At 44.5% G+C, this 26,937-nt stretch overlaps 1 protein-coding gene across 1 annotated transcript; it reads right to left on the bottom strand.

The window, feature by feature from the left end:
- Positions 1–1,665: 1,665 nt before the first annotated feature.
- On the bottom strand, positions 1,666–7,220 carry LOC128939269 (cytochrome P450 1B1). Its single transcript, XM_054280151.1, has 3 exons — positions 6,950–7,220; positions 5,160–6,176; positions 1,666–3,475 (listed from the first exon to the last, which is right to left on the bottom strand). Exons 1-3 carry the CDS (start codon positions 6,967–6,969, stop codon positions 2,863–2,865), a joined length of 1,650 nt encoding a protein of 549 aa, XP_054136126.1. The 5' UTR covers positions 6,970–7,220; the 3' UTR covers positions 1,666–2,862.
- Between the last annotated feature and the right edge of the window lie 19,717 nt (positions 7,221–26,937).

Below are 26,937 nucleotides of genomic sequence, written 5' to 3'. Positions count from 1 at the left end.
AACAGCCACCCTTCACCATGGGATTGCCTTCAGCTTGTGAGAGGTTGCTCTGCAAGGGCACATCAAGGACCTTTGGCCCTGAGATTTCCATTCCTGGCACTCCTGACTTTGTACCCAGGCCAAAAGAGCACAAATTGGTGCCCAGTGTCAGGAGTGTATAGATGCCAGCAGGGAGACCTCTATAGGAGGGAAAAAGAGAAAGGAAAACCAGGCTGTGGGCTTGAAAATAGGGAAGGTGGAAGTAAAATGAAATGCCAGAGGGAAGGACATAGCAGAGGAGATTGTGCAGGCTGAGGAGAGATTAACAGGTATTAGAAAAAAGCAAAAGACATGGGAGAGTTCAGATCAATGCTGAGGCAAGCAACAGGGAATGTTCTTAGCAAGGAGCATTAGGAAGTTGAACCCAGATGGCAAAGTGAAAGGCAGACCTGAGAAACTGTAAGGGCAGCATGGAGGAAAAACCTTAAAATCCAGGAATGGGAAGAAGGTGCAAAGTATATGAACAAATATCTAAAATAATAATACTTTCCAATTTGGAAATAATAATTTTCTTTATCTTGATGTTAGAAAGCTGTATATAAACTAAGCAATGGTGGTGTAAGAATAATTTTATTTAATATTTTGGTAACACAATGATACATCTCAAAATTACCATAGAATTTAGCTTGCTAAATGACTGCATACATTCTAAATAAGTGCTACTAAATTTGAGTAACTTCACAGAGTACATCTGGCTTTATGTGACCAACAGCTATATAGTGTGTAACCCCCTGACTGACATGAGCAGTGTGGATGGATTTTGCACTACTAGCCAATGCACAGTTAAAGCTTTTGGAAGGATAAAAAATTGCAAAAGACATTTTTTTATTAAAATATGAATTGATGATCCTTGCATTAGAATAGCTATTCAGCTGTAGGTTACATACTTTATTTCTTTTAATAATAGCACTTACAAAGGTACAAGAAAAAATTGTCTTACTAGCATTTGATCTAATGTAGATCTCCATATGAAAATGCTGAGTATCTTATAAAGCTTTTCACAGATATAGGCTAAGTTCTGGGATATCACAAACTTGTACATAATTCAGAAAAACACCTGAGGTTACTCCACGTGTAAGTAGCAGAAAGCTTTTTTTAACTCCAAAACAGATAGTAGATGCCAAATGAAGCCAGAGAATTTAAGTAGGTACATTATTACTGTGTGGGGTTGTAGAGCAGTGCTTGCAGGCTTGGTTCAGGTTTTTTAAATCAGTAGCAAACTTGTACTTTAGATTGGGATTTTGTTGTTAAGGCAGCTCTTCCCAGTGCCAGTAGGGGCTCTGTCCCTGCTGCCAGCGTGACTAGGACTGGCCATCTATCAGAAGTCACAGTGCAAATCCTTACTTGCTTGGGTCTCAGCAGAGCTACTTCACTGTGCAGCACTGGAACCTTGTGCTGCTGCCTCTGCTAATACCTTATCTGGTACTCGGCTGAGCACAGCAAGTCATGTGAGGTACTGTCATGTCTGATGGATTTCATATGGAATTGAAGGTGATCTGCAGCTCCAAAGAAATGCCCAACACTTTTCAAATCAGGCATTTATGTAGGGCTGTTTGCTTTCTAGAGCTCTGTGAAACAAACATTAGCTGGAGGTTCAACGTCATAAAGTTTCATGTGTGTTTTACTTTAAAATAAGAGGTATTTTTTTAAAAAAACTTATGAACTTTGCCTCACAAATATTGTAAAAGTACTTATTGTTCAGCTAATGGGTACTTTAATTAGGACATGTAATGTTAATTTTCCTTCTGAGACTTTGTTCCAAACAAATTGTACTAAAAGTACAAAGTTGATTTTCAGATATACTATTTAAGTCAACCAAACAGAATGACTAGTGAGTGAGTAGAGGTATTATTTGCTATATGCTTTACTTGAGGCTTGTGGCATTAACATTTTAATATAACCCCCCCCTAATCTCACTTCTAACTACCTTGATTTTACTAGACTTACCTATGTGCTTAGGGACAACCATATTAACTCCTTCCTAAAGAAACAAAAAGTTTGTACCTTTAGAAATCGAATTCAAATACTTACTTTGTTCATAAACATGCTAATGAAGAGATTAGCATATGATTTGTATCACCCTTGCCATCTAGTGACAGAAATTCTGATCTTTCAAAACTTTGTGGAAAGTTACTATATTAGGACATTCTGCTAATTTTCATATAAGACATGAATTTTAGTTTCAAACATGCTTACAAGCAAGACTTTTATTGTTTTAGGCATTTATGTAAACATTCTGGAATGCTGAAGGCAAGACTTCACATTGCCATTTTACCAAAAATCATGTGAACATATATTATTGAGGCATTAACATACATCCCAGGAGCCAGAACACCAGAGCTGCCATGAGCCTATGGCAGTTTCCAGCAAAGTAAATTCAGAAGCAGGCTGGAGTGTTCTAAGCAACTGCTTTTGTTTGTTTTTTAATAAGAGATTTCACTGCTGAATGTGGAGTCACTGAAGGCAAACTTAGAGTTAAGGCACAGTGCATGGAGACATGGAAAGGATTATAGAGACAGTTCCTGGAGATGCTCCAACCAGTCAGTAGATAAAAAGCACTTTACATTGACAACTTCTGTGAACAAGCTAGAAAAGAAAAGGCTTACTTTCAAATTGCATATGTTTTATCATTTAATATATTGTTCCCCTGGCTCTCCTTCTAGAATTAAAACGATGACTTGAATTATACCTTGTGCAACTTTTCTTCCTGCTTTTATAATGTGTAGTATTGGCTATGTACCAAAAATATCACCAGAACAAGATATGAGTTACGTGAGTCTAAAAAGAGAGAGGGGGATTATCTGTAGATGCAAGGTTTATTGCTCAGGCATTTGCTGACAGCTGACTTTCACTGGCTGCTTTCTCTGCTTGCAGTCTTTGCACAGCCTGATCGAGCAAATCCATCGTGTCTCGGAGCGTAACATTCAAGGTGAATGGCTTAGGTTTAATGGTCAGCCCATAGGTAAAGTCCATTTTAGGGTCCTCGTTTGGGTTAGCAGTGAAATTGCACTGATGCACCAGTATGGAGGTAAAGAGAAAGAGCTGCACCTTGGATAACTCCTCTCCAATACACCGACGCTTCCCCAGCGAGAAAATCATCACGCTGCTCGTAAGATCTTTATTGATGAACCCATTCTCATCCAGGAATCTTGTTGGGTCAAAATCCTCGGGGTTGGACCATTTTGCTGGGTCGTGATTCACTGACCACTGGTTGACAAAGATGACAGTGTCCTTGGGAATGAGGTAGCCCATGATGAAGGTGTTGGTTGTGGTGGCGTGTGGGATGGTCACAGGCACAAAGCTGCTGAAACGCATGGATTCGTACAGGAAAGCCATGATGTAGGGCAGGTGAGGCTGATCTTCAACACACGGCAGACGGTCTCTTCCAACAATCCTATCCACTTCTTCTTGCATTTTAGCCTGCACTTTTGGGTACCTGTCATTTAAAGCAAAATGTGTACACGTACATAACACTTTCAAAGATTTTTTCTTACAAATAATACTTGCTGCAAACATTTTTTACAGAATCTCACCACTATCCTAAATTATGCAGTTTGAGCAGAGTTTAAATGTATTGCAGGAATTGGAAACTTAGAGAAAAAACAAACTTCCCGTGCACTGGTGTAATTTTAATTTGCTCAGTTTTTACCTTAATATCACATGTAACTGATTCTCAACATAAAAAATAACAATAACCTAAAGTGTGCTGAAACTGAATATTCTGATCCAACTTTGAAAATTATTTTAATTCTAAAACTAGAATTACTTCTCTCTTCTAAGTATTGCATTTTCCATGGGAACAAGAATTTTCCAACTCTGTGACTTTTAAGTTAGCATGGAGTTTGTTATCACTAGACATATTTCATACCTTTGAAAGCCTGCAGGTTTCTAAGCTAGAAAAAAAAAAATCTCAATTGTTAAATTGTCAGAATGGCTTTATGAGGTTCCCACTTTTAGTTTGAGAAGACACTTTCTAATTAATATCAAATTATGTTTTCTCAATAATGTATTTAAAGCTGACTGTCTTGAAGTCTGGACAGTTTGGCAGGCTACACAGTAAGCAAACAAGATCCAAATGTTATTACACCTTTTGCTTGTCTAAAAGCACACATTCTGCCCAGGACCCTTCATTTACTTTAAGTATTCAAGTTCGGCTTCTGCATCCTTGCTTTTTCCTCCTGCAGCAGACTCACATGTCAAATGCTGGGCAAACATGAGAAATGGGGAGAAACCCAAAAGTTATGTGAACACTGGGGCATCACAACCTTTCCTGGAGTGTTAAATATTTGCTGTTTTTCAAGAAGCGACTGAGTAGATTATGTTTGCATATGCCTACAAATTAAGCAGGCGCTGGAAGGAAAAGCCAGGATAGGCAAGAGAGTCGGCACCTTCCCTTAAACCACCTCCCCTCTCAGTTTCCCCGGCAAACGGGCCGGTGCCAGGGCGGCTGCCCAAGGGGTCTGCCTTGCCCAGTCACGCAATGGCAAGGAAGGCACACACAACGGCAGCTCAGCATAATAGCGGGTTTGTAAAGCGGTGCACGAACTCTTTGCCGTGCTTAAGCAGTTGTTATCCTGTTCCTATGATCTCCTTGATCTCGACCTGCTAAAATCTCTTACTTTCAGGTTTTACTCGGCTGCCTTTCTGCCAGCCTCTCCTTATACACCATAACCCGACCGCCTGAGTAGGGTGGGATTTATTTTCTTTTATACTTCCTTATCTCTTTCTGGCAGGTTTCCCAGGGCTTCCGTGTTAGTTAATCGGAGGCCGCTGAGGCACCCGGCGCTGCTCGGGCTGGCGCTGCCCGGTCTCGCAGACCAGCGACCCGACGGCGTGTCCCTGCGGGGCCGTGTCCCTGCGGGGCCGTGTCCCTGCGGGGCCGTGTCCCTGCGGGGCCGTGTCCCTGCGGGGCCGCGCCCCGGCTCTGCCGGCCCCGGAGCTCCATGCGCTGCCTCGGGCCGGCCGCTCCCGAGGCGGGAGCCCTCCCAGCAGCGCCTTTGCCGTGCGGCGCCGTTTAAACGGGGCTGCCCCGGGGCCGGCGGGCACTCGCACCCCGGGCGGGCTCGCATGTCCGCCCACCGCGGGCCGGTGGGGCGCCCCGGTGTGCTGGCGGCACATACCTGATGAGGAAGATGAGGAGCCACTGCAGGGCGGTGGAGAGGGTGTCCTGGCTGGCGCCGAAGATGTCGGTGACGGTGGCGGGCACGTGCTCGAGCTGCAGCCGCGGCTGCTCCCGCTGCAGGCGGATGAAGGCGTCCATCATGTCGCGGGGGGCGGCCCCGGGGCGCAGGCTGCGCTGGTGCTGCAGGAACTTGCCGCGGACGAAGCCGTAGAAGTCGCGGTTGAGGTCGCGGAAGGCGCGGTAGGCGGCGCGGACGGGGCTGGGGAAGCGCTGGAGCCAGGGCAGCGCGTCCACCAGGCTGCCGGCGCCCACCGCCCGCCCGAACTGCTCGTTGCGCCCCACGATGCGCAGGAACTCGCCGTCGCCGTGGCTGTAGCGGCGGCCGAAGCACAGGGCGCTCATCACGTTGGCCACGGCCACCACCAGGACGCGCGAGGGGTCGAGGAAGGCGCCGCCGGCGCTGCCGCGCACCAGCAGCGCCACCAGCGCCCGCGCCTCGCCCACCAGGTGCCGCTCCAGCAGGCGGCGGGTGGCGGGGCTGCCCGTGGAGAAGGCGCGCACCGTGGCGTGCGCCGCCCGCCGGTGCAGCTTCCAGAGCTCCGAGTATCCGCCGAAGGCCAGGCTGAGCCCGCCCGACACCAGCTGGAAGGACGGGAAGGGCGGGCGGCCCGCGAAGGCGGCCCCCTGGCGGACGAGGGCCTGGCGGATGGCGCGCTCGCCGTTCAGCACCACCACGGGCCAGCGCCCCAGGCGCAGCTGGAACACGGCGCCGTAGGTGCTGGCCAGCCGGGCGAAGGAGAGGTGCGGGGCGCTGCCCAGCTGCGCCGCGTTGCCGATCAGGGGCCAGGGGAAAGGGCCCGGCGGCGCCCGGCGCTGGCCTTGCCGCCGGCGCTGCTGATGCTGCAGGAGGAGCTTGCCCAGGTGGATGGCGGCGAGCAGGCAGAGCAGGAGCAGGAGGGAGCTTTGCAACGGGGGGATGCCGCGCAGCGCTTCCCCGAGCCTCTCGAGGGCCATGCTGCAAGGGAAAGAGAGAATTCAGCGGGCAGCGTCCCCGCGGGGTGGGGATACCTTCAGGTCCTGCGGGCAAGGGGAAGCCCGGACGGGGCCCGCTGGTGTGGCGGAGGGGAGCCCCGGCACGTCCCAGCGCTCGGAGTCCGCGCAAGTCCTTGCTATGCTCTCTTTGTGTGCCTAAAGCCCCCCTGAATCCTGTGCGAAAAAGAAGGGATAATCGATAATCAAGTGGCAAGCTCCTAATAAGAGATCGAAGTCGTATTTGGCGGGGAGGCCGCTGCTCTCTCTCCGCCGGCAGGGAAAGTTCTCAGCGAGAGATCCAACAGGTCGCAGCTGAGAGAGGCACAGAGGAAAGCAGGAGGATGCTCTCGCCTGTCGAGCCTCCGCAGATGCAGGCAATTGCCGTGCGTCGGAGACAGGTTAATTCCGGCGCTGCACATCGCTCCCCCCGGCGAAACAGCCCCTGTGAGAAGCGGGTTACCCGCCCCACTGTCGGCATTTCCCGCTGCTCCGGAGAACCCCCCGCACGCGGCCGCGGAGCCCTCTCCGTCCCGAGCCCTTCCCTCCTCCCCGCGCCTTCGGGCCCGTCGCGGCATGGCAGGCTGGCGGTCTGCCGGCCCGGGGACGGGATGCGGGGGGTGCCTGAGGACTCTGCGTGGCGGTGTGACTGGTCCCGCTTCCCACCCCCGCGCCCGGGGACCACCCGCTCCAGCCTTTCAGAAGCAGCGAGCGGATGAAGGGGTGAAATGAGCGGCGGGCTCCTGTAGCAGAACTGACCTGTTGCACGCTGCTTCCATCCGAGACCTTGAGGAGGATGGAGAGGAGCTGTGCAGCCGGCGGCAGCTCTAATGGACAGCCGCGGCTCCGAGGAGAGCGGCGACGGCGGCGTTCAGATCCAAGCCTTTGGGAAACTCATTAGGGGCCCCGGTACCTGTCACCCGGAGCTTGGCAGGTCATGTGCAGGCAAATGCCAATTGCGCCCGATGCCGGCGCAGTTATCACCTTCCCAGCTCTTTAACCCCTCGGAGCTCGCCCCAAGGCAGCCACCTGCCCCAGCAGCTCCGCGGACCGGGAGCGAGCGGGCTGCTGCGCCCCCTCCCTCCCTCTCTTCTCTCTCTCCCTCCCACCCGCCTGCTGGGCTGCGGGGACGGGACGGGACGGGGCCAGCCCAGCCCGCCGCGGGGAGCGAAGGCGAGCGGCTCAGAGGGCGCGGAGAGGACGGCCCGCTGCTCCCAGGCTCAGCCGGAACCGGAGCCGCCACCTCAGGGCGCCTGGCATCGCCACTCCCGCCTTTAAAGCCGCCGGCATCCGCGGTGCCCGGCGCGCTGCGGGCGGGACGCGGACGGCCCCGCTGGCAAATCGCCGCTGCCTGGCCCGTCCTCTGGCTTCAGGGGTCGCGGTTATTTGCCAGCTGCCCTTGGGCCCTCGCCAAGCGGAGCGGCTGAGCCGCGGACGCTTTTATGGCCGGGGCCAAAAGTTTTAGCGGAGGAGGTGCCGGGAGGGGAGAGGGGTGGCGGGCGGGCTCGCTGCTCTCGCTGTCGGGAGGCGAAGTCTCGCCTGCATCTTAGGGGCTGAGGAAGCCGAAGAGCTTCCCCTCCTCCGCCTGTCGCCTCCCCGTTGCGTGCGGAGTTAGCATTGCGTGAGCCGGGGCTGGAAAGCCTCCAGCCATCTCCTTCCCGGGCCCCTACCCCTCCTCGCAATACCTGACACCAGCTCCGGGGAGAATGAGGCTGGGAAGCCCCGGGCAGCTCGCACCCCGGCCGGCTCCGGTGCCCTCCGGTCTCGCCTCCGCCCTGCGCTCGCTTCTCTCCCGCTTACGGCGCCTTTTTACTCTTAAATCTGGCGCCTCCGCCCGCACTGGGAGAGCTGGCGAGAGGCGTGTGGGCACGGCGCTCCAAGCCCCCCTGGGCTTTCCGGCGCCCCGGGACGGCAAAATCCCCAGATACGGAGGAAATCGTTCCCCAAGGAAACAGAACGACTTTGCTTTGTTCTTGTCATTTTTGCAGTAACGAGAAAAATATGAAAATACAACATTTATTTCAGATTCCGTACAGTCACGCCATGAGAAGAAAATACGATGTTTTGGTAGCATTTAGGGATTAGACAAAATTAGATGCTGGGAGTCAGCCCAGCTTAGGGTGTGAGCCCGGTCCTGGCCAGGGTGCTACTGCTTCTGTCTTTGGTAAAAAGTGTAATCCTGCCTGTTGTCACTGTCCCAAGCTCTTCCAGATGGTGATGCTCCTTCTTGCTCAGACTAGCATCAGCCTCGGATCATCTGTTGGCTTGGAGCTTCTTCCTGTCATTGCCAAGTAACAGAGGTGTCAAAACCACTTTTTCTGAGCAGTGCTGGGAAAAGTGAGCTTCCCTTTCCCAGCCCCACTTCTAGGGTGAACTTGAAGGGTCCTGCGCATGAACCCAAGCCTCAAAAAACCCCCAAAGATAGCTCCATCCCTATGAGACTAAGCTTGGGGGATTCTCATATCTCCATCACTCTCAGAAGATTGAACCCAAATTTTATATACTATAACCACTCAGCTATGGAAAAGTTGTCCCTGCTCCCTCCTTCATCTGTCTAATGTCAAAGAAGGGACATGGACATCTTCTGGCAGAGTTCCAGAAAAAGATCTGGGTGGCACTGATCTTTTGCCACTGAACAGAAGAACTGTTCCAGGCACTGGATCTGGTTGGTAAGGACCAGCTTGGATCAGTTACCTGAGCTTTATATTAAAATGCTGGGCATTTTTTATTGCAGGCAGCTAAATTTGCCCTTTTCTTGGTGACTTTGGTAAAAAGTTGCCTAAACCCCAGGCATTCCAGCTCTCATTAGTAAGTTCCTAAGCACTTTCTTTGGTTCAGCAGTCAAATTAGTTGTATTGCAATTGGATTGCTGCTGGCTGCTTGCAGGAAGTACAGAGAAAAGAATATATGTCCATTATCATGACTTGCAAACTCAAAATTTAAGGGGGGAGCCTAGGAGTTATAAATCCTAGTACTTTTTTTTAATGCTCTAAGGAAACATGAATTATTTTTTTTCACTTCTGTTTGGTCTTCAGGAGTTCTGTCACCATTAGGAAAGAAAGAAAACCTATTTTAGATATTTTCTTCTGTGGTGATAGTACCACCTGGTCCTCCTGTATTATTACAGCTTTGGCTCCCTATTGCATGTATTACAGCCTGAGAATTCTTTTGACTGTGTACACTGAACATTCACCCAATTTTTAAAGTTCTGATTCTGTGTGACCTTGATTAGTCCCTTGGTCTCTGTTATATTCTACAAATTGCCCTCCTGCCAACCTCTATATTTGTTCTTCTCACCTCTTTTGTTTGTAGAAGCATAGGAGTTCAGAATTGCTCCTAAAGAATATATGTTCTTTTTTCCCAGTTCTAGGGACTTCATTGAGATGCAGGTCCTACTGAAACCAGTCCCAGATTCCTGAGTTGGTTAGTTTTGTTAGGCACTGAAGACTGAATCACTGAAAATATATACCATGTAAAATGAATTATTTCTGAGGTCTGGAAAATACTACTTGATATAATATATGGGAAAGAAAAGAAGTTGAAGGTCTTGAAGTGTGTTGGTTTGGGATTAAGGGAGAGGAATTCAGGCCTAATCTCTAAAAAATCTTGATTGATTTGATAGGAATGCCAGATGCAGAATTTATGGGGGGGTATCAGTACCTCCATGACTCTGAATAAAGTTGCTTAAGTGTGTGGATGAGCATCCTTGTTGTGGAGGTAAAAATTTGATAAAGGAAGAGGAATTGCACAACCTAGAGAGTCTTCATATGCCCTTTGAGAGAGAATTTTTATGTCTGCCACAGTCCTCCCTCTTCCAAGAAAACTCCTTAACCCTCAAGAGATTTTTACAAGTGTTAAGAGTTACTTACCTAAATCAGGTGTTGAAGGCTCAGTTCTTAGTTTTACTTCTGACCATGGCAGCCCTTTTCTTTGCTTTTGAATACTGGTAAACTGCTCATAAATCCTCATGAGCATCAGCTGGAATTTCTCATGGACTTGACCTTGCTCTATTTCTTTTCTTACCTCTTCCTTTTGCATCTTTTCATGGAGAGTCCCCTCCCACACCAGATTTCTCTCTTTCCCATGCCTGGGACTATGGGTCTTTTCCTCCTCTCTCTAAATTTTACAAAATCCCAAGGTGGGTTAGTTGAGCAATGCTTTATCCTGGGATTGCTTCAGCATAGATCTTGTACAAATTGTTTACTGTTTGTAGTGTTATCCAAGCCATTTTTTGTTAAACAATCCTTGGCAATGTTGTTTCTGATTGTCTGATTCTCAGTGTTGCACAATACTATATAAGTATGTGCAATATAAGATGAATAAACAAGTAGCATAACTGTAAAACACAAATCACTTGGAAACATAACCAAGTGCAATATCCTGTTGTTTCAGGCTGCTTTAATTGTACAGATGAACTTACACACCTCTAGTGTTCAACTCTAGTCTCAATACTGCTGTGAGTCAGGAAAATCACCACAACAGCCAGACTACAATCAGAACCTGTACACTTTTTGCAACTCCTCACTCAGGCTACCTCTATGTGATGATCCCATGTGATGGAGGGTTACCATTATGGTTCAAGTAGTTTCAGATCTGGAGCAGAAGATCTGTGCTCAGTCCAGCCACAGCCTCGTGGCTGCTGCTCCGTGGTCACCATCTGTGCCTATCTACACTGCACTGAGTGCTCAGTGTTCAAGCCAACCTGAGGCAGCAGCACCACAAGTGTGGATGGCAGTGAGATCATTTCTGATGCAGGCTCTTGGCTTGGCTCAGTTTGCCAGATTTCCGGTCATGCCAAGCATGAGATGTAAGCAAAATAGAAGGAGCCACATCCTCAGTGCTACCCAGAGTGCAAGGCATACATAGGAGCCAGCTGCAGCTCCAGAATTCAGGATTATTTATTTAGGCCATTCACTGTGGCCTAAAATAAAGCATTTGTGGTGTGCTTTTTAAAGCATATGTATTTGTGGTTGCATATCACATTCTTAACCTTCATTAACTTGCAACTTTCTTTGGACCTTCACTCTTCCCTGCATTCCCACTGACTTCCCAGCTCGCATTTTCAATTCTGCCTTGCTATTGAAAACTCTAATTTTGGCTTCTAATTCTGAGCCAAATTCCCACAGCTGCTGTGGGAAGGCAAGGAGCCTCCCAGTATTTGCTGGGGCTCAGTTCAGTGGTAGACTGAATTGTAGCCTCTCCATCTGTTTGCATTTTTCATGTTACTTAGAAATTAAAGGCACACATTGTGGTCTGCCTCCACACAGGCAATGCACAGGTATGATTACAGAAATGAGGACATGGTGTTATACTTAATTCAAGCATAAAACTTGATTCTGAGACTTCTAATTTTGCCTGATTCCTACAGTATTTCTTTCCAAAGTTTGCTACCTTTTCTTGACAGTATTAGATGAAACCATACAGCTTTGTCTTTCTTGAGAGGAAAACAGAGATGATACCTTTGTGGATATCTTTGAGAAGCCTTTTTAAACTGCCTTCTGCTACAAGGTAAAAGAGCAAAATCTAATTTATACACTGTTGGACCCTCATCTGTGGTATTTTCTGTGTGTCTTTTTACTGACACTATACAAATTCTTTTAAAGCACTCTGAAAGAAGTAGTCTGAAATAGACGGACTAAATGACACTTAGGAAAGATTAGATACTACTCAAGGTGTGCATTATTGCATCTGTCCTCAAATGTGATGTGTGGGCAAACTGCTGTGCCTGCTCACTCTCCTGCTTCAGCAGCAGGGGTGCTCCCAGGGACATCTGGCAGCTCTGCATCCTCACACTGGTTTTGAGGTTTGCAGAACCAAGAGCTGTGTTGCCAATGTCCATCTTTTCACTGAAGTATCCAAATCTTATAACCTTTATGATGTGCTAGGTCACTTCAAAATTTTAAAATTATGACATTGCTTAGGACAAGCAGTTATACAAGCAGTTATGTTAACAAGCAATGATATATTTCTCCTTTGTCTTCCTGACTTTGTTGGGTGTTGTATTAGTAGTAGCGATACAAATTTTGTAGTGCAAATTTTGTAGTGCAAATTTTGTAATAACTCCAAGATTTCAGTATTTTTCATTTTAGAAAGTGCCAGTGCACATTTATGCTCAGAGTATTGGCAGATGCTTGTTCAAAACAGTCCTGGGCTACAAGTCTAATTCCCTCACAGGAAGAAGCATATTCTGTAGGACTGAAGTTTTGAAGATTTGCCTGTGAAGTTTTACAAAGTCTTTATTATGGATTTGCAAAACACAGTTTTTCAGAGTTTGGACATTTGTCCAAATTTGAATGAACTATCAAGGGATGAGCACAAGGCACAAATCTGAGAGAAAAGACATTATCCAGACAAATGTCAAGTCCCTGCATTAGAGCATTAGACAAAATTTTTCAAAGAAAATGTCACTTCATGTTTTAATATGAACACTTACTCTCCTCATTCTCAAAACATAAAACCACTTCATGTTTTAATGTGTTTTACTTTCCTTGTTTCATGAATACATTCAACTGGTTTTGGACAGAACTTTTCTAAAGATTACCCTATAAAATATGCATTTTGGGGGGATAGAAAATTTCAGACCAGATTATTAAAGTAAGGTAAAATTATAAGTAAAGGAAAACCCAGAGTTTACAGCTAAGGGAACTGTGTGCAAGTAGACACTTGCAGGGGGTTGACTCTTCAGCACAGAGGGATAAGACAGTAAAGTACTTACAGGTGAATGAAGAAACTTGCAGTTCCTTGATGGGAATATGGGTTTTCCCATATTGTCCCCCAAGTGTCCTAGCTATTGATTATGCCAGCCTATAAATGTTCATCTCACTACTTCCCAACCAATAATTTCCTATGACACCAATATCATCATTTCCCATGATACAAATATTGGTAATTTGGGTTCTTCAGTTTGTGTTTGGTGTGTGCCATTTTTGGTGCTTGACAGCAGAACAAGTGGTCAGAATAATAAAATAGACAACACAATTTGGATCTGGTCCCCTCTAGAGCAATCCAAGTTAAATTTCAGAATTCTTCTTTGGCCTTCTATTGTAACTTTTGGAAAGCCTGCTTTGCTTACCTGCACATTCACATGGATATGTTGAAATGTCTTGTCCTATTAGGCATGGATTCCGTAGCACCTGGAGTAATTTTTTGTGTGGGAGGTTGAAATTTTACAATGGGAAGTTTTCAGCATTTTAAAACATTGTTATCCTTAGTATGCTGCTTTCAGATTTTCAGGTGCTCTGAGGGAGGAGGTGGCACTGGGCACAAATTGATTGTTGGGATGGCAGCTGAACCACAGAGGAACACAATAATTTCTTCATCATGAGGACTTTCCCTAGCTTTTAATCATGAAGAGACAGGCCTTTAGCTGGGATTTCCCAAAGGAGCTTCATGTTATGGACCTAATAAATCTCACGTCAGTCAAGGAGTTGCTTGTAAATGTCACCTCTTAGATGGCCCTGCTCAAATGAGTCAGGAAACACGCTCCCCCCTCCTCTCCCTTCCACTACTGTAGGTCCATAAAGTGCTGAATAGTATTTGTGAAAAAGCTGCAGAGTGATAGCTCATCCACCAGGAACAGTGGTTATGCTACTCTGGCTTCATTCAAGTATCCTGTCAGGTGAAAATGCACGAATCTGAACCAGGACCTTCTGTGATTTGGCTGATTAAATTCAGCTGAGGAAATGTTTGCACATCCCTCTGTAGCAGGGCATTCTTGGCTTCCTCTGCTCTGTTGTGAAAGGGTTTGGTGCATTTGCCTCCAGCAGTAACTTCATTTCAGTGGTAAATGAAATTACTCAAATACTTGGGACTGGGATGTATGCAGGTAATACCCTAGCCTATAGAATTATTTATGCTCTTCCCCAGGGTAAAGGAAATGGGAGTTATTTGTTTGCACATTTTTTAATTTGAACAAAGATTTGGAGAATGTATATTCAAACCAATGGAATAAGGGAAACTCCTTTTGTGGTATCTGTGGTCAATGATGGAGAATTGAGTTTAGGAGAATTTTAAAGTATTCTATGTAAGGGCTACAATCTTGATCAAGATGGTTGACTTCTTCTGTAAGACAAGTAATAATGATAATAATAATAAAAAATATTTCCTCTATTCCTTAGTAAATTTTTCAGGGAGAAAAAGCAGTCTGGACACTTACATGCTCCTAGCATTTGAGGAAGTGTCTGTTTCTGAGCCATTCAGGCCTTCTAACCTTCAGCAATGGCAGATCAAAGACCATGAGGGAAACAGACTGCAGGTGCCAGTCAGGGCAGGTTTTATCTTGTCACAGTACTCCGGGAAGAGGCATTTGCTAATGTCTGTTAATCTCATGGCACACCAAAGGAGAAAGACAGGAAAAAAATGCCATAAATTCTTCCCTTTCCCAAGCAACCCACACCCAGGCTCAGGGTGGCTGCACAATGGTTTGATGGCTTCCTCCAGAAGGGGGAACACTGTGGGAGCCTGTGCCTGCCCTGGGGTGGCTGGGCAGATGTGGGGTCACCCTGCAGGAAGAGTCTGGCTCTGTCAGGGAATAAGAGTTGAAGCAGCTGCAGAAGCAGCAATGGTACTGGAGGTGGTGACAGTAACAGTAGCTGAGACCAGGAGGAGAAAATTCTTCCAATGAGGACGGCCTAAGTCCATCCTGGCTGCTGTTGTCTCCCACAGAAACACTCACTCTGCAGCCAAGGAGGAAGCTTAAAATGCTGTGCAGCACCATGGGGAAGAAGTAGCAGCAGTGGAGGTAAGAGCGTCTTTATCAGCTGCAGGGAAAAGACAGGATTAGGCACAGCTCAGGACGCTGTAGGGGTTGGCTTTGGCCGAGAGCCAGATTTGCCCCTATCTCTCTTTTGAGGTGTAAATGGCATGCAAGGAGGCTTCTCCCAGTGGCTTCCCTGTGAAGATAAATAACCTGATCCCCCGGTTATTATCCCCCTGCTCTCCTCCCCTTCCCCCCGACTGACTTTGATTATTGTAACTTTACATGCGCTTTTAATTTGCGTGCAGGCAAGTACAAAGGCACAACCGGATATACCTGTTATTTGCCAATGACCTGAAAGAGCATAGTTTATGTTAAGCCTTGGGTTATGGTAAGGTTTGCACGCGATTCCTCAATATACATGCTGCAGGCAACTGATGGATGGAGGTGATGGAGGGTGGAGGAAAGTTTTAAAGTGACAGAACCTGATTTGGTTCCTAATTAATCCACCATTTATGTAAAGGCCTCTATTGCAATTTTGTGTGGAGACCAAGTCTTGCCCTTTCTTCAGGCAAGGAATGTATGATCACATTATCCAGGCTGTAGTTTGCTCACGGCTGCACCTGCAACTGATCATGAATGCTTTATGAAAATTAGGCAAAAAAGGCAGGTAGAATATTTACACCTGCCTGGTTGTACATACTCTTGCATGGCAGGCAGAAGATTGGAAATGGAGCAGGAGGCTACAAACGAGATAATTCATGGCCTCAGAGTCAGGGCAGAGTGTGCGGGGATGCACACCTTGACTGAGGTGTGGCGGCCTGGATAGAGAGGGGATCCACATTTTGTTGAATGGGACTCAGCCCCCATACAGTTTGGAGAGGTTTCATTTGACCTAAACTCCCTGTAATATAAAGAATCTAAAGAATATCCGTCCCTCATGGCTTGCACAGTTACAGCAAGGAGATGTGGGGTCCAGTGCTCAGCCCGCACCCTGACTTGCTCACTCACAGGGAAAGCCTAGTGATGTTTGCTAAAGATTTCTTTTCAGTGATTTCACATCAAGTTAGCTAGGTCTTCAAGCAGAAAGGAAGTATCCTTATCTGCCAAATTCACCTTGAGGTCTTAAACTTCAGTGGTTTTATTGCTGCTATGTGTTTTAGCCTAGTGTTAAAGACGGCACCAGAGGAATTAATTTCACGTTTTGTTTGGAGGTTCAGGAAAGGGAAAGGATCCCGTTCATTCTCAGCTCCACCTCTTATCTCCAGGGAGTTGAAAGCAACATGAGCTAAATTGAGCATTATGGCATTTAAAGGACAGATCTTCTACTCACACCTCTCTCAGAAACAGCAGGAAAAGGTATAGAAGTGTTTTCTTTCATTCTTACAAATGAAGGCATCATAAAATGTTTGTTAAAATAACAGAAAACAAGATGGACCTATTGTTACAAGACCTCTGTGTAAGTTTGCATTCCTGGACATCATAAACACATTTAATCTTTTTTGCCTCAAATTCCCCCTAAAATTGGGAGTGATCATTGTGTGTGGATCTGCCCAGTATCTGTTCTACTAATCTCTGGTTTAAGACAGAGAAAGCTCTAGCTTACAGCCAGCATCCAGGAAAATGTTGTTTACATTTGTAGGACAGTGACTGATGGACTGACTTTTTATGCATGTTTTTAAGTCAAGCAATGCAACTCTGCCCTCCACCTTCACAAGCCCACAATCATCAGGCAGCCATAGTCCATGTGCAAAAGGCATTTACCTGAATCACCTTTCAAAATAAATCAATTTGATTTTCCCTCTTCTCCTCTGTTTGTTTTTTTTTTTTTTTGTGGGGTTTTTGTGTGGTTTTTTGTTGTTGTTGGGTTTTGGTTATTTTGGGGGGGTTTTGTTTGTTTTGGGATTTTTTTGGGTTTTTTTTTTTTGGTGGTTTTTTTTTGGTTTTTTTTTTTTTGCTTCTTGCTTGCAACCCTCCTTAGCTGCCCTCTTGAGGACTTTGTTTTATTTTAAAAATTCTTTTTTTCCTTGTGAGTTTACCATTTACCCTGGTTTTCAGATCTAAGAATCCAAAATCCACAAGTTTTGCATATCTACATTTTAATTCTTCCAAATTTATCTTGATACTTAATATGAGTGTAGAAAATTCCCATCTAACAGCGACTTCCCAAAAGCTGTGAACTCTTAAACACACGGTTGATCTTTCTGTGGTCAGTATATTTATAAACATGTAAATGTCTCTACAGGCTTCTTCTGTGGAACAAAGGTTTTCATTTAAAAAACCCAACCAAACAAAAAAACCACAAAAACATATTGCTGTCCACAACCTGTTTATTAATCAGTGTAGCAAAATTACCTAATGTTGCTATAAGCACCTATGCACAAAAAAACCCCGAAAAACAAAAACCACCCCCCCCAAAAAAAAACCCTCCAAAACCCACCAAAACAAAAATCCAAACCAACCTTGAAGTTTTTTGCATCTAGAAATTTGAAAGAGTGTGAAACTTCCTGCTTCAGCCTTGGAATAAAGCATTCACAACAGCAAACTCTGTTGTGACAGGGTTAAACAGTCAGGAAAGGGTTACAGGCTGCCTGCCTGTCACTTGATTCATCAGGGTTTAGATGAAGATGTGTGCCCTTTTTCTGGCATGGGAGGCCTGGGAACCCCTGCAGCTGCCTTTGGATCAGGGAATAACTTTACTTTGTGTTACTTTATGAATTTGATGTTTGGCTAATAAACTGTATCCTGGAGGGAAAGCTGAAGAAGACTTGGGTGTTTCTGTGCCTTGACCTTTCCCTTCCCCCTGGGCAAGAAAGCCCACCAGCATACAGGCTGTGAAAGAGCATGTGACAAGCATAGTAAAATATTTTCCTTTTCCTTCATTAGAGTAATCCTGGGTTATGTTATTGAAAGAGAAGTGTGAGGAGGCAGGTTTGAAGAAGCAAGGAAGCAGCAGGCCTACATTTCACTTGTACATGCAAGAGGAAGTCCTCCTAAAGATAAAAAGTAGATGAAAGTAGAGTGGTTGAGATTAGTTCAGGATATCTATCTAATACTCAGCATTTGCATTTGATCAGTTTGCAAAGCTGTGGCTGCTGGAGCATGAGTTATGTCTTCCGTCTTCAGACAATTCTAAACTCCCAGATAGGAAACCTGACATCACATTAGGAGGACAAATCAGTGTACTGTCATCTTCAGCTCAATAGGGATCACAAAAATGGATGCTAAGTCTGAAACAATACAAAGGTAAAATAGGGTAGCAGTAACATGCTGCTGCAGTTTCCAAAGTGGGCAGAGCTCTGCCTGCATGGCACTTCCTGCTGTGGAGGTAAGTGGGAAGTCACTCCCAAAAGAATGCACAGGCCAGGAGAGAGAGAGGAGGGAGGTATACAAATAATTCAGTAGGTGTGACTAAGGACTGGTTGCAGCACCACTGTTTATATACTGCCCGTAGAAAAAGTGATCGTGCCAACCATGCTAATCTTATATTAAACATTTTTGCATGGCAGCAGGTTTTGAAAAATCTTGACAAACTCCATAGTTTCTAAATTATCCCACTGACTTGAGCAGCATAAGATTTTCTTTAAAGTTATTCCAAGCAAGACAGATGATAGACCATTTGATGAAAGTCATTATTTTCACATCGATTCAAGTTAAAGAGGAAGGCTTGAGCAGGCTGCAAACATGGGAAACAAGCTCTGTATCCCAAGTGGTTTGGGTATGCAGCAGAGAAGGCTGGACACCAACAAGATGAAGTAATAGCAGTGCAGAGAACTAGATACAAATGATATTGGCTCATGGTGCCTATCTGATAGTCAGCATTTCAATACTCATGTCCCTCAATGGCAGCCTTGCCTGAGAAGGCAGCCTCTGCATAAGCATGAGGGAACTTCGTCAAATTTAATTAATGAAAGCAGTGTATTGAGGAGAAACCTGTAGCAAAGTTTAAGTGATGGAAACCCTTTGCCTTGCTTAGGCTGATAAAGACTTCAGTATTTAGCTGGATATCTTAAAAAGTAACTAGGGCCAAAGCTGTTTTTTCTAGCTCTTAGGGATGTCCAGCCAGAACGTACATGATCACCGCACAAGAGTTAAACGTAAGAAAACTTGGTATACCAAGACAGCACTGGAAAAGGCTCCCCTTTGGAGGTTTTGCCAAGTTAGAAAAGTGTTTCTCTGCTGCTGTTGTTTGGTACATGGTTCTACCTTGTTTTGATTGGTGTGAATGAGTTTAACCATGTCTAATTTCAGGATTGTTTGGTCTGTGGTATCTTTGCAGAGCAGGGATGGTGGTGGCCCTGGTGCACTTTAGTGCACTTCAATACACTTTTACCAAACACCAGTAAAAGCAGTGGAGATGGAAGCAGCCAGGGAGCTGCCTGCTCTGTGCTTTCTCTTGCAGGGTTCTGAAGCTGACTCTCATTTGTCCTGGTAATGTCACTCATATCTGAGTGCTTTTTTAATCCCATTAGTTGACAGTCCTGTTAGATGATTTTACTATGATTTTTTAATGTTCACATTGAGGAGCAGTCCTCCTTTCTGGTGACATTAACAACTGCAACCCCTTCATTTAGATCTCCTTCAAGCTTTTAATTGTTGGAAGCCAAAGTAGCACAGCAGGCACACTCCTCCCTGGGCAGCCATCTCCTGGCATGTTGAGCTGTGGGATCCATGGGTGCACAGTAATGCCACCTCACTGTGCTATCAGATCATCCAGCACAATAAACTCGTCCTATCACAGTGTTTGCACTTTATGCCAGCTGCAAAGGGAGATGTGATGCCCATAAAAGCAAAAGAAAAGAACTCCTATCTAATCTGCCATTACCTCTGCACAGCTGACCATGTATCTTTAGAATAATCTGGAGTAATCTGAAATGACAGAGCAAGTTCATGGCAGTTTTACATAGCCCAGGTATTTTAGATATTCCAAGTAAGCTTGGCTTTTGCAGTTGTATTACTGAGTTGTTGCCTGACTTGCTCTCTATGGAGCATAATTCCTCCAATAATGACCTCTTCCATCAAGGTCAGCTGAAATCATTATTTCAAAAGGTCAGTACATGGATTCTGTTTATTAAGCCAACATTAGACGTATAGGAAGGATTTGCTTCCAGTGATTTTAATGTACCCCTCCTCAATATATTTTGCTCGGCAGCATCCTTGTTACATATTACAGGATGAATTTATACTGGGCTCTTCCCTATTTGATCTTGATTTAAGATTAGGCAACTGTCCAGATTATACAGCAAACCAGTTTGTAATAGTATAAGTAACTCTGTCAATCCATTGTACTAACTGTAGAAAAACAATTTAAGTGTAAGGAGTTATTACATCTAAATTCCAGCCAGCATCTGAAATAAATCACCTAGGGACACAGATGTATTTGCATGAATGTGCACAGATCACAGCGATAATGATGCGAACAACATTTTTTGTCAGCTAATCACAGATCCTTTCGCAATCATTCCTAAACACAGCACTACAGCACACTTGTGAGATGGGTAATTATTAAAATTCCATTTTAGAGAGCAAAACAATGAAACCGCATGATTAGGGACTTTCCAGAGGCTGTCCCTGACATTTTTTACTTGCTTGGCAATAAAATCAAATTTAATTACTTCTGTTCCTGAACTTTATCTACATATTCATGCTCCTTTTTCATACTTCAGTCTGGCATTACCTTTTATACCTAGTATCTTTTTGCATTCTGGCATAGCTTGCTAAGTGTTTTCACTGCTGGATAACATTTGACAGATTTTTCATTTTACTAAGAAAATGTGAGAAAAAACCCCAACATCTTCTATACCAGGAGGAATAAATACATGCACCTGCTTCTGCTTATTCCAAAACCTTGTTTTGACAAGTCAGACCTGTATTAATATGAGCTAGGCACCACACTTACTTCCATCTAAATGCCAAGTGCTGAGGCTGGCTGATGATACTGGCTCACCCTACTTGAAACATTTTCTTGGCACCTTTTACAAACTCCTTTGGGAAATCTGTCAACAAAACACAGATTTAAAACACTAAACATGGCAGGAAAATAATTGTGGCAAAACATAGTCAACTCCACATGTGGTGAGGGAGAGCGTGCTCTGTTACACCTCTCAGGTTGTCATCTGGGACAGATGAGTCCAGCTGTGCTGTGGATGGGGTCATGCCTGGCTCATGGGAGAGGAAACCCCTGCATGGTTCACCTGCTGAGACCTGGAGACACACCTTGCCAGCAGGTGCATGTCTCCCAGTACCAGCAATGCCTGTGTAAGCATCCAGGGGACACAGAGCTCCCCACCGGGACCCTTTGTTCCTTGGCTTTGTGTCCCTGTGCACAAGGTGGAGAAAGCAGCCCAGGAGGTCAAGTGGCTGAAAAATACAGCTGGAAATTGCCAAGAACAATAATTACAGATCTGGAGCCATGGAGGGCTGAGGAGAATCTCCAAGGATAACACAGACCACCCTGTTGCTGCCAAACCTGGATCAAATATGCCTGTAATGCTTCCAACAGATGTGTGTCTGAGCTCTCCTGGAAACCCTTCCCTCTGGAGATCCCACTCTGTCCTTTGACAGTACATCTGGGCCTTTGTTGCCCTTTGCCAAATGTCATGCTTCAGGTTTCCTTCTTGCACTTGAGACACATCACTTTTTATTCATTAAAGATGCAGTGAATAAATTCTTCTGTCTGCAGTCTTGAATACATTTGAAGTCTGACGTGGTGTCTCCCCTTAGTTTTCTTTAGATAGAGCCCACAAATCTCCTTGTAAATTAAAGCTCCCAAAGTTATGGTGATTCTTGTTCTTTTTTTTTTTTCAGGTATCTTGCTGTTCCCCTGTGCTGCTTTTTCTCTAAAACAGGACAGAGTACTCAAAAAAAGTGCAAGTGAGTGGAACAAAAATATTTTATTTTTAAAGATAAATCTTGTGACACATCACTCCAGGATTGCTATTTGTATTAGCTTGTGCCTCTCTTTTCCAAGCAGGAAGGAGTTTCTTTTCAGTTTTATGTGTCCTGAAGGAAGATCTTGTAAGGTAATGAAAAAAGTTGAATAGATGCAGTGAGAAGAAATTATAATAGTTAAATATGTGGATGTGTAGCACCCCCTGATTTACATTGCTTTTATTAGCTTTATTGTCATAACAATGTTGTGATAATTAAAAATGTTCCCCATTTCCATGGGAATGACACAGGGGTTTATGTGTCCCCAGGAGCAGCTATTCTACTTTAGCAGAAACTATTTTTATCATCTTCTTGGAAAACACTTTATTAATTCCTGACTTCTCATTCTCATCTCCCAGCAGCTCTATTTTGATGCTTGAAAAAATATAGCAGTGTTTATTTGGGTAGAGTATACAGTAGGATCACCTTCTTCATCAAAATTATCTTTAATTTCTTTCCTTCAGTAATGCCCATTCCAGCTCTTCAGAAAATGTCTCTAGTATTTCAGTGGCATATCTTCTGTCATTCAAAATAGCTGTACTGTTTGGGACAGAAAGAGGGTCATTTTGTAAACTGGGCAGATGTGAAAGACTTTCATGAGAATCTTTCTAAAGAAATCAGTGCCTACTAGGATAAATTCTCTCTCTGAGGTTGCTGCAAGTGCAGTAGCTCCATGTCCATGGTAAACGCCTCTGCTCATAGCAGGTGTGGAGGACTCATTTAATTACTGCACCCAATTATCAGATACTTTCCCTATTAACCACATGAAATGTGGGACTGTTGTGGGATTTGGTACAAGGCATTTCTGTATTCCAATAACATTCTCCATGTGCTCCTCACACCTCTCTGGTTTAGCATATGCAGTAGCATTTCTTTTGACTCAGACTTTCTTCTCGGCAGTTGGAAGGATTCAGGTTAAACCTCTGTGACAGCAGTCCAGCTTTTCCATGGTATATGTGGCTGATTCCTTGATTTTCACTAAAATTTTCTTCTATGACTGAGCTGATGTCTTCTAGCATGAGAGGCTTACTGCAATGAGGGCACCAACTTGGAAAGATTGTGAGTGAGAATGAAGATTAGAATCATTAGTAAAGAACGTTGCACTAAAAAACACCACAAAATACTTGGCTGTGCTGTGGAACGTTGAAACGATTAAAAAGTGAGATGTGTCATTTTTTTTTCTTCTAGCTACATGCAGCATGTGTTTCCCATGTCTCATATTACAAGCAAATGTGAACTGAGGGTTTATGGTAATACCACCTAGGAAGTATGATATCATCTTCCCCACAGGTGGTAAGTCAGTTTTCCAAGGTGTGTTTACACGGAGCGTTTCAGAGCACCAGCACACACACCTGATACTTAAGCAATATCTGTAATTACGGAAGAGTCTGAGGAATAAACACTGTCTAGCCAGGTATGACTTGTAAAACACCTTATGGCCAAATATGTGATGTCATTCATTTTATCTTGATAAATACTTGTTAGGGCATGAATTCAACTGAAGTTAAATGAAGCTGATAATGTGGTTTATAAGTATGAGCACGTAGTGCTTTTGTAATCAGACTAGCTGTTAATAAGATAAATAATCTGATTGTGCGGAAGCAAATTTGCATGTATTTTGAGATTTATAAATCCTGTGTTTCAGGATGATGGTCTGTTTTTATCTAAGTTGTAAACCACAAACATAACAAATTGTACAACATTACTAGAGGAAAAGTGACAAACATTATCATCAGTCACATGCCCAACTTGATACATTTATTTTCCTTTTGGGTCATCGAAGGACTGAATACCAAAGATTGTTAAGTTTATTCAAGTATTAGCTTCCTTTTATATTCTTTTTGTTTGTGTTTATTGAAACAATTTCATGAAGTTTAACAGGCTGGAAATGGCTTTTGCCAGCAAAGTCTATTTGCTTTTTGTTATTTTTTTACATTGGAAGCACAGACACATAAAATATGTGCTTAGAAGGTGTTAAATGGTGTAAAATGAGATCTCTGTACGTCACTTTGGTTCCAGTGCTGGCTCCAGGACAGATTCATGGCTGACTTTAGGACCTGGGATATTTTTGTCAGAAAATGGTACGGAAGGGTAAGAATCTATGTCCTATTGCCGTTGCAGCACTCATCTATCACTTTGTTTTTCACTGTTGTTTTTTCACAGTCTGATCCCGTTCAAGTGGCTTAGCAGATGTGCTTGACCACCTACAGCCTTTTTGGACTGTTTTCCTTCCTGGCTTTTCAAGCTCAGCTATTCATGAAATCTGAACTATGTGTTGATCTCTGAGACTGTTCCAACTTCCCTTAATGCAGCAATTATTTAAAAGAAGTAGGCAGCAGTCCTGCAAAATATTTGTCCACATTTCTCTTGGATGCTTTGCTTTTAGTGAGCAGATGAGAAGAGGGTCTGGTTTAAGCTAGTTTCCTGGAGAGAAAAAGCAAGTGCAATGCTTGCTGTCTGCACATATGCGTGTCTTAATGACCCACAAACAGCTTTTGAACCCACTGGCCTCTCTAACCTAGAGGAATCAAGATCCCCAGGGTCCTGAAATTCCTGTAAACTTCAGTCAAACTGAACAGAAGAGAGATGTATCATCAGAGGTTTGCTGAAGGGCGTACTTCATCACAAGGTCATCCTTTAATAGACAATTCAGCCACAAGACCCTAATCCACAGGGGCAGGTTCAGTAGTTTCACATTCCTTGGCCAGAAGTGAAGCAGTGCTCTTGTGGGTGCAAGTCTCTTACATTTTATGAAATTTCTTTCAGAGCATATTTTTCTTGACTTCTGCGTCTGGTCATTTTATGCATTATGGAGCCCCACAGGGCTTGATACTGCACCTATTTACTTTTTTTCCATATACATTGTTTTTCAATGCAGCTTTTCACTAGAGAGCTACAAGGCATGGCTGCATTAATCATTCTTCAGCAGTCCTTCTTTCCTGATGTGTCGCATTCTTCTCCTTCATGCTGTGCACAAGAGAGAGCATTGATAGCACACAAGTTTTTGATCAAAAAAAATACTGAAGCAAACCAAAGTGACATTTTGCCAGTTTTGTTGTTTATGTGACAGCATTTACAGTGTCTATTTATAAACTCTTTAATCTGCAGCATTGAATGTTGCTGGTCTTCCTTTTCCTTCTTCTTTCCAAGTTTCTGACTGTCAGTCAAGTCTTCAGGCATGGCTCTTCCCAGTGGCAGCCACAGGCCCAGCTGGATCCTCAGAGGGCTGTGGATGACAGGTCTCCTCTGAGCCTTGTCCCCTCTCATGGTGTGGTGGGGGTTCCACCAGAGCCCAGTGCCAGAGGGGGCTGGCCTGGGGACAGACAGCCACCCTGGCACGCAGTACATGCTGGTGTTGCCCAAGGCTTTGGGCAGTGAGAGGGCCCCGCAGCCATGCAGGGGCAGGCTGCTTCCTAGGATCATTTGAGCTTTTTCTAAGCTATTTAGTCTGCATATCTTGGATACCATGAATGTGCATACTCAGAACTTGGCCATTGCCTTGGGTTTCCAAAGCAGGCAGTTTGTCCAAAGTCTGTCACAGTCAGCCCAGACGTTTTTTCCTCGTGGTCTCAGACTAATGAATCCCAGCTCCTGCTTTTTTACGGTTGATACAACTTGGTTCTTGCTGGAGCAGCAACAAACTCATATGCAGCTATTAGGGAGAGATTTGCTGCCAGAACTCCTGCTCTCAGTCTTTTTGATGACTAAATGTGATAAAGACAGTAGGGATTCAGATCTAGACGCATTCAGCTCATCTGCATTTCTTTATATGAGAACTATCTATTTGTGCCCCAACTCTCTTATTACATCTTCAGAAGTATGTGAATTGTTTCTAGTTTTGGATTAAGCCTTTATTTTTTTGCATTATAAAACAATAAGAGACACCTCTCCAACTCACTGATGTTGCTCAGAGGGTTAGAGTGGCTCTGGGAAGAAAGATGAAGTAGGCCTGAGCTGTGGAGAATCCAAGTATTTCAGTTTTTGGAATTTGAGCCTCTCTAAAAATTATATGCATTTCATGAATGAGATATTGGGTCCACTTCTGTGCAAAAGTTTTCATATGAGGATTCCCACTTACACCAAGTTTTATCCCACATAGTATGGCCCATTCACAGCAGTCTTCAGTTTTTCTGTCATTTTGTATATCTATGAGAAATAAAATTATGCTGTGAAAGGTGTTAAACCAACAATGACACTTGAAATCTGAGTCTTTGCTTTCACTAGAACAAAGCTTGTGTTCTCCTTGGGCCACTGTAATCACTATTCCTTTTAGGAAATACATTTCTAAGATGGATTTGAAATGGAAATGTTGAAACCTAACAATAACTAAAGAAAAGTGTTTGAACAATAATGATTTGCACAGCTCTGCAACATTTGCCTTCAGCAATGCTTTAGAAGAGGAGTAAAGTTTCTGACTTGAAAGGAAAGAAGGCAGCACTGGATTTAGAAGCCTCTTAAGGTGACTGAATGAATTACTCCTGTTTCATATGTTGACATGTGAGGTGGGAGCTGCTTTTGTTAGTGACTGACAGCACAGAGTCACCCAGGAAAGCACCTGACAGTCTAATTTACTCATTGCCTTCCTCCACTGACAACCAAGCAGTCTACAAGCAAACAATTTTCCAAGGATGCCTCAGGCTGATGCATAAAAAACGCTGGCTTTGTCTGGAACATGCTTGGTCCGGCAATTTCATCTCCATGTCTTCAGATATTCCTCACCAGGCATTATGTGTCAGTCCCCTTCTGACTGCAGAGGTAGCAAATCTTCCTCAGTTTCCCTTTCTAACACATGAAGTGCAGAAAGAGGCTGCTTCTGCCTCCTTCAATGAATCCAAACTTCCACAGAGAGTTAAAAGATTGATGCTTTTTCATTTGGGATGGCATAAGCAGAAGGGAATGTGTAAAATTGGACAACATGGTAAAACACTTAGAGCAGTTAGACTTGTTGCTTTTATTACCTTTCTCACAACACAGGAGCAAGGGAGATGAAATATGAGCAAATCCCAAATAGAATAAAGGAAATGCATTTCATGTAACCTACAGCTGGAGCTTGAGACTCATTGCCAAGAAGTAACAACAAGACTCAGGAGCGAGTGAGACTGGGAAGAGGACTGGCTACTTC

The sequence above is a fragment of the Melozone crissalis genome, unplaced genomic scaffold (genome assembly GCF_028551555.1).
Source record: "Melozone crissalis strain CALT ecotype California unplaced genomic scaffold, PUWL_Pcris_2 ptg000027l_1, whole genome shotgun sequence".
Classification (NCBI taxonomy): domain Eukaryota; kingdom Metazoa; phylum Chordata; class Aves; order Passeriformes; family Passerellidae; genus Melozone; species Melozone crissalis.
The sequence above is the reverse complement of the archived record's forward strand: the minus strand, read 5'-3'. Positions and strand labels throughout refer to the sequence as shown.

Bases quoted from the DNA above. Each gene is read 5' to 3' on its own strand.
- LOC128939269 (XM_054280151.1), bottom strand. From the start codon at position 6,969: ATGGAAGCAGCGTGCAACAG. The intron at 6,177-6,949 runs GTCAGTTCTGCT...TTTCCCTTGCAG, and splicing joins ATGGAAGCAGCGTGCAACAG to CATGGCCCTCGAGAGGCTCG. The intron at 3,476-5,159 runs GTATGTGCCGCC...TTTAAATGACAG, and splicing joins CTCCTCATCTTCCTCATCAG to GTACCCAAAAGTGCAGGCTA.